General features: G+C 41.1%; 1 protein-coding gene across 1 annotated transcript; it reads right to left on the bottom strand.

The window, feature by feature from the left end:
- Positions 1-3,629: 3,629 nt before the first annotated feature.
- On the bottom strand, positions 3,630-4,592 carry LOC129074795 (olfactory receptor 7C2-like). Its single transcript, XM_054578660.1, has one exon. It carries the CDS (start codon positions 4,590-4,592, stop codon positions 3,630-3,632), a length of 963 nt encoding a protein of 320 aa, XP_054434635.1.
- Between the last annotated feature and the right edge of the window lie 3,634 nt (positions 4,593-8,226).

Raw genomic sequence — 8,226 nt, 5'->3', positions numbered from 1 at the left:
TAAAGGAGCAGTAAAGAAAGGATGTCCGTGGTCTTTGTTTCTCTCTTACCCTATGCTGAGACCTTGAGGGAGGGTGGTGGGCAAGGCGGGGTAGAAATGTTTTTCCTGGGGTTGTGCAGACAGGAAGCTTCAGGTTCAACAAGCTGAGGGGTCATCTCATGTTCCTCATTTTCTGAAGGAGCAGCATCATTGAAGGAAGTAAAAGGAAAACCACTATTTCTCATAATCAAACGATATTCATGGCCTCCATGCTGGGTGGTCCCCAAGGCCACCTTCAGGTTCCGCGATTGGCTAGAAGGACTCACAGAACTCAGACAGACTGTGGTGTTCATGTTTATGGTTTATTGCAATGAAAGGACAGAGATAAAAATCAAAGGCGAGAAGCACACAGAGCAGAGTCCAGGGGACATCAGATGTGAGCTTCCAATTGTTCCATCTTAGTGGAATTGTGTAGCTGGCACTTAATACTGCCACAGACGATGCGTGACAACACATGAAACATTACCAGCTAGGGCATCGCACCTGAGCCTTGGTGTCCAGCGTTTTCACTGTGGGCTGGTTGTGCAGCCACGGAGTGCCTGTTGACCTTAATTTCTCACTCTTCAGGACCCCCAGAGGTCACACTAATACAGCATGGCCCACGGCCCCCATTTTGTTCACAATTTATAGTGAACAAAAACAAGCATTCACTATAAATTACATGGTCAGCATAGGCTGCCTGGCATGGCCTATGGACCCCAGTATACAGATATTTTTGTCAGGCAAGATGTCTCAAGGGCTCAAAGGACACCTTTCAGGAACCAATCAAAATCCAGTCCTTTCTTTGGGATGTGCAGGCTTGGAGCACCCCTGGCTCTCTGACTTAACCCTTTACTTCATACAGTCCACAGCTGGGGATAGAGGAAGCAGCTTCTAAAGGTGATGACTAGCTGGAACTTGTAACCCCAACTCTTGATGCTGACACCAATTGGCACCCCAGCCCCATGCTAACCACAGGGACTTCTGCATCTCCTTAGCACGCAAGGGTGGATGTTGGCCTGTTTGCATCATTTTCCTGCAGTCTCGTGGACCAGGTGGGACATTAAATGGGACCTTAATAAAAAGGCTTGGGGAAAACACAAGTAAACAGAGTAACATGCTTCTGGCTATCAGGTAACTTCGCGACCCCTTTGTCCAGGAAACATTAATTTTTTTCTAAGTCAAATTAAGCATCATGTGAGCACCTACGCCTCCCAAAGTTGAGGGAAATTGAAGAACAGGTGTGTTTTGGGATGCCCTCCAGCCCCATGCTTGAGGATCCTAAGAGAACCATTGAGTGTAAACAACGGAAAGAACTTGGAAGAGGGCTGAAGAATTCTTTAGTCTGTTTGTGGTTACCATGGAGACATATTGGCCAGAGACTAGAAATAATCCATGCAAAGGCAAGAGTCGCCTCTGCTTATTGTTAACAGAAGCGTCCAATCTGGGGTGTGGAGTAAGGAGAGACTTCAGTCAGGTGAACAGCTCGCAAACCGGGGAAACAGCCTCTTCTGGAAACTGAAAGTGTGCTCTGCTGAGTCAAAGGAATTCTGCCTTTTATATAGAAATTTCCTGCCCTGGTTTCTGATTGGTCCTTTTTTATGCAAATAAGGGCCCCAAGTGTACACAGTCTAATTGGTCCAAATAGCACTATCCTGATTGCTCAGCATCACATGTTCTGATGGGTTATTATGAAGCTGCTTTTATTGGTCAGTATAGTTGCAAATGAGCCCTGACAGGTGTGGTTCAGGCGGCTGGGCATTGTTCTGCAGACACAAAGGTTGCCAGTTCGATTCCTGGTCAAGGTAGATGCCTGGGTTGTGGCGTGTCCTGGTTGGGGCACATGCGAGAGGCAACCGATTAATGTTTCTCACATCCATGTTTCTCTCCCTCTCTTTCTGCCTCCTTTCACCTGTCTCTAAAAATAAATAAATAAAATCTTAGATGCAAATGAGGCTATAACTGTGCAGCTTCAAGCTGGGGCAGGCCTCAGCCTATCGATTGGAAGATGATACCAGGAACTCCCTCATAAAGGATGACTCAGACAGCAGAAGCCCAGTACTGGCGGCTCAGTGTGCGGCTTTCCCCTGAAATGCAGAGTGCACGAGAGGCCTCTGTCAGCAATGGCTGCTAGACTCTGGTTATGAATCTGTGCCCAGTTAACCACAAGGAGTCCATCTCAGCAGATATTGTCCTTCTTAAGGTTTACATTGTAAAACACCCTACTCCACAGTTGGCCATGAGGAACTCTGCCTGGGATCCCTGTCTCAAACCAGAATTTCAGCCTCTGGCCTTTCTTAGCCCACAGGCAGTGGTCTGCGTCCCTACTGGGCTCCGGGTGGGAGCAGGGTAGATTGCTTTGCTAGAGCTGCATGACTGGGTGGTTTAAACAACAGAAATTAATTTTCTCATAGTTTTGGAGGCTGGGAGTCTGAGTTCAAGGTGTTAGCAGGGCTGGTTTCTCTGGAGGCTTCCTTCCTTAGCTGGTAGATGACTGTCTTCTCCCTACGTCTTCATATGATCAGTGAATTTTTATATATCGATTCTGTATTCTGCAACTTTACTGAATTTCACATAATCTCAGAAATCATCTCTAAATGAGTTTGCAGGGCAACCTTCCAAAACAGGTACACATCCCATCACTGCTGAGGATATAATATTTTAAAAGCATGACACATTTCTTTTTGAGAGCTCTATTTTGTTTTTATTGCTGAGTAGATATCAATTCTAATTTACTCTAATAACACTGACAAGTTCATTTGAAAAGTAACGTCAGAGGTAAAAGTTTTATCATTGTCTTCCTCAGTCTTTCAAGAAAAAAAATCTGAAAATTTGACAAGTATTTTTTAAAGTATATTTTATTGATTTTGCTATTGCATTTGTCCCAATTTTCTCTCCTTGGCCCCCTTCAGTTCCCCCTTCCGTCCAGCAATCCCCCTGCCTTAGTTCATGTCCATGGGTCATGCATATAAGTTCTTTGGCTTCCCCATTTCCTATACTATTCTTAACCTCCCCCTGTCTATTTGATACCTACCAGTTATACTTCTTAATCCCTGTACCTTTCCCCCATCCTTTCTCTTCCCCCTCCCCACTGATAAAATCCAAATGGTAGGCTAAAAGAAATGCATGGGCACATGATACATGGAATGAGATGAGGTTTTCTTAATGAGTGACCTAGGAACCAAGGGCACCTGAACATCACAGCTGGAGGGTCATGAAGCTTCCCTCGGAGTGATCCTGTCTCAGCGGCAGGACCCTGGGGACAAGCCAGGCTCTGCCACCACCTCCATAATCCTGAACCGCTATGACCAAGGCAGTCCACAGAGTCTCCATCTAGGAGATACATTTATAATCCATGAGACTTATTTTAAAAAAATCCAAACTATTATTGAAGATAACTGAGAAAATGCCAGGTTTTATTCATTTGAAGTTAAAATGACCTGTTATAAAGTAAAAAAAAAAAAGAATCCAAGATACGACCCAAAGAAAAATGGTGAAAGAATGGGAATACCTAAGGAAAGTGTTGCTTTAAAACATAAAATCAGGAGAATGAAAAATATTGGACAGAGGAAGCCAGGGTATGTGGTCATCGGTGTTAAGTGTCCAGCTACTCATGACAGCTCTGTAACTGCTTTATCCCTGACAGTTACCACCCTGAGGAGGAGTCCTTCCAGGGCCCTCTTCATGTCCCTGTTCCTGAGACTGTAGATGAAGGGGTTCAGCATGGGGGTGACCATGGTGTACATCACTGAGGCCACCAGAGTTTTCCTAGAGGATGAAGTAGCTGCAGAACTGAGGTAGACCCCAAGGCCAGTGCCATAGAATAAGGAGACCACCGACAGGTGAGACCCGCAGGTGGAGAAGGCTTTGTACTTGCCCCCAGCTGAGGAGATCTTCAGGATGGTGGAGAAAATTTGAGTATAAGAAAAGAGGATCCCAGAAAGAGGGAAAACACCTAGGACTGCAGTGATAAGAATCAGTATCATGCTATTGACAAAGGTGTCCGAACAGGCAATTTTCAGGACTTCAGGATAATCACAAAAAAAGTGTGGGATTTCCATGTTGGTGCAGAAGGACAGCCTCAGGACTGTCAGGGTTTCAAGCAGGGAGCCCGCGACACTAATGCTCCAGGACCCCAGGACCAGCAGCCCACAGAGACGAGGGTTCATGATGACCGTGTAGTGCAGCGGGTGACAGATGGCCACAAACCGGTCATAGGCCATCACAGTCAGGAGTAAATTGTCCAAGCATCCAAACACAATGAAAAAAAAAATCTGGCTGAGGCATCCTGTGTAGGTGATGGCTTTGCTCTGTGTCTGGATGTTCACCAGTATCTTCGGGACGGTGGTGGAGGTGAAACAGATGTCAGCCAAGGACAGGTTGCAGAGGAAGAAGTACATAGGCATGTGCAGGTGGGAGTCTGAGACAATGGCCAGGATGATGAGCAGGTTCCCGGTGAATGTGATCAAGTACATGAACAGAAACGGTGAAAAAAATAGAGGCTGCAAGTCTGGCTTCTCTGTGAATCCGAGGAGGAGAAAGTTTATGACTTTTGTTTGGTTTCTTCTTTCCATGGGGCTGCTGGATTGGCCCAGAAGGAGGGAAAAAAGCAACACAAATTTTACTTCACATAAGAAATCCTTGGATGATAGAAATATCCTTACTCCAAGTCCAGGGAAATCATACAGTCCTTTGTTTTGGTTAATGGTTGGCTGTCTTTGCTGACGAATTGTGGTTACTGTTGTTAGGTGGGAAAATGGTCTGTCTCTAGGTCAGTGACTCTCAAATTGTAGTCTCTGACCAGCATCACTTGGGAACCTCTTAGCAATGCACGTTTCTGAGCCCACCTGATATACTGAAGCAGATACCCGGTGTGGAGCCAGCATCTGTGCTTTAACACGCCCTCTTGGGAACTCTGACGCACAGAGTTGAGGACTCTTCTTGAGGAGTGGTTGCCTGCATCCCTAAGCAGTCATCCCTTTTCCAGCATCCCTCATGGCTGCTCTTGCGCTTTTTGCTCAGGACTTGGGGGAGAGGGGATTTTCCTAACTCCAGGCAGAGCTTCCAATAACTGAAGGGTTCCTTTATTGTGCTGTAGTTCCTGTGTATTAGATTTTTCTGGACCTGGGTTCTACTTCTGTTAACAAAAATAATAACCAGTTATTATTAATCATGGTTTACATTTCATTTATATTACTAATGTTTCTAAATAAATTGTCTAAATATAATGTCTTAATGTTTTAAACATTGAGTTTGTCTTTTAACATGAGCTTATCTTTTCTTTTTAGCTTTATTGATGTATAATAGATTTACAAAAATTTACACCTATTTGATGTATATATGTTGATATGGTTAAACATATGCATACACCCATGATACCATCACCATAATCAAAGCAATAAACATAACTATTATGTTAAAAAATTTTCTTGTATTTTTGTGTGTGTATGCACATGGTGAGAACACGCGATCTATCCTTAACATTTTAAAGTGCGCAATAACACAATCTGGTGTACAACAGATCTCTAGAACTTATCTATCTTGCATAACAAAAGTTTTATACCCACTGAGTGACAATTTCCCATATCTCCTCTCTCTGGCCCCTGGCAATGGCCACTCTATTCTTTGCTTCTATGAGTTTGACTGTTTTAGATTCCTCTTATCAGTGGAATTGTGCAGTGTATCCTTTGTGTCTGGCTTATTTCACTTAGCATAGTGTCCTCCAGGTTCTTCTATGGTGTTGCAAATGGCAGGATCTCTACGTAGTATTTTCATGCATTTTAGGTTTATTGTCATTAAGAATAATGCTCCTCTACATTATATCTCTGATGTTATTATTATATTAGGAAAGTTTTTGATTTTTCTGCATTTATAAGGCGTCATGTTCATTTTCTGGATTTTCTGATTAATTTTAAGATTTAAAAAATTAAAAAAATTTCAATGACAGTTTACATTCAATATTATTTTGTGTTAGTTTTAGGTGTACAGCATGGTGGTTACACAATCATACACTTTACAAAGTGCTCCCCCTGGTATTTCCAGTACCCACCTGGCACTGCATACATAGTTATTACAGTGTTATTGACTGTATTTCCTATGCTGTGCTTTAAAGATTTTTCTCTAGTATTTATCTACTTTCTTCAAATAATATTAATTCACAACACCTATTTATCCTCAGTTCTTATTACATTGGTATGATATCTGAGAACACTTCAAATTTATGGTAAGAGTTGGAATTCTTATCCTTTCCTTCATGGGAATAATCCTAGGGTTTTGTGATTTAATATCATGTTCACCATAATCCAGGATATAGAATTTTCAAAATCAACTCAACTTGCAATTTTTTTGGCTTTATGAATTGCTACTTTTATTTCTTTGGAATACATTTCCAACAGTGGATTTGATCAGTCAAAGGGTTTCTGTATCCTCTGTTTTAGTAGGTGCTGTTAGATCGCCTTCCAAAGAAGCTTCACACTCACATTTCTTTCATCAATGTAGGAAAACACCTGTATGAGTCTGAGTAGACTCAGTTATACTTCAGCCACTAACAGTCCCGAAACTTCCAGGGCTAACGCGATAAACGTGTACTTTTCATTCATGCAAAATCAGATGTAAGCACAGGCAATTCTCCAAGCCAATTGTACTTAATGAAGTGACTCAGACTTCTCTGAATTTTGGGCTGTCATGTCAACAATCATCTGGAAGCCTCAATCATGTAACGTCTATTCCACAAGCAAGACAGCAGGTGAAAAGGGGAGGCAGGCCAACTGCAATTACAATTTAAGCGTTTGACACAGAATTCACACATATTCATAATGTCCTTTAATTAGCCAGAACTAGTGACATAGCCACATCAAACTGCAAAGGAGTGAGGGACTGCAATCCTGTGTGTCCAGCATCAACTTGAAATTTTTTAATCCTCACTCAAACACATTTTTTTCATTGCTTTTAGAGGGAGAGAGGAAGGGAGAGAGAGAAACACCTAGGTCATAGAGAAGCATGGAATGGTTGTTGCCTGTACATGCCTGGGCCAGAGATTGTGAGCACGCAGAAGCTCGCCGACACTGGGATCGAGCCTGCGACCCAGGGATGTGCCCTGACCAGGATCAGCCCACAGCCTTTTGGTTACAGGACGATGCTCCAACCAACTGAGCTACACTAGCCAGGGGTCAACTTACAATTTTTATCCCTAGATACCTTACAGGGACTTATAAAGGTATGAATAATTGTTTAGAGGTTAACCATTTAGAAAAAATAATGTTAAATGCTATCTTCACATTCCCAAACAAATTTCAGATGTTAAGTAGGGAGCAGGAGACTATACAAACTATTAGAAGAAAATATAGATACATATACAGATTATATAAATTTATACCTGAATATATATAATCTTTGAAAGTAGAAGTTCTCTCTCTGAATAGAGATTTTGGTAGACAAAAAAAAAAAAAAAATAATTGGACGATAAATTGAAAAATTTTGAATGAGAAAATGTGCCTTGCAGAAAATTAGAATGCAAAAAAAAATCCTATTTGATTAATAAAACTTAAAACCTTTACAAAATCTTAATTATAAATAATAAAAAGATTAATGTATTCAGTAAGAAAGAGGCATAAGATATTGATGATTCATAAAATGAAATGTAAATAGGGTAATTAAATATTTGATACTGCACTCAGTTTTAGCCAAAAGACCGAGAAGCCTTTTATTTAATATTTAATATATTAAATATTTGAGAAAATTTTTATTCTTACACTTAATCTATGAAGGTGAAGTTAAAGTAGATACCTTTTTCTCTGAAGAAGCTAAACAGCCCTTTAAAAAAGATGAACAATGCAAAATCCATCATGTAGAAAGAGAAATAAATAACACTTAAGACACTGCTATGAAAGAATATTTGGTCTGCTTTCCTGGGCTGGAGAAATTAAAATAGCTTTCAGATTTTTAATCTTTAAATATATAGTTGAACAACATCAAGAAAAAATGATTTGCAACAAGATACATGAAAATGTGGACAGGTATCATCTTTGAGTGATAACATGAATCTTCATGATTAGATTTATTTTCTTTTCTTATATCATTCAAAAATGCAAATGAACTCACGTGCAGTCTGTCCTCAAGAAACACACACTTTAACATTTGAGGATGTTAATTAAACTTCCTTGAAATAAACCTAGGTAAGGCAGGAAATTAAGGTAAAGGCAGAGTTAA

This window comes from Pteronotus mesoamericanus, unplaced genomic scaffold, assembly GCF_021234165.1.
Source record: "Pteronotus mesoamericanus isolate MK-2021 breed Mesoamerican mustached bat unplaced genomic scaffold, CSHL_Meso_final contig_502, whole genome shotgun sequence".
In the NCBI taxonomy this organism is placed as follows: Eukaryota; Metazoa; Chordata; class Mammalia; order Chiroptera; family Mormoopidae; genus Pteronotus; species Pteronotus mesoamericanus.
This window is presented reverse-complemented; position numbering and strand designations above follow the sequence as displayed.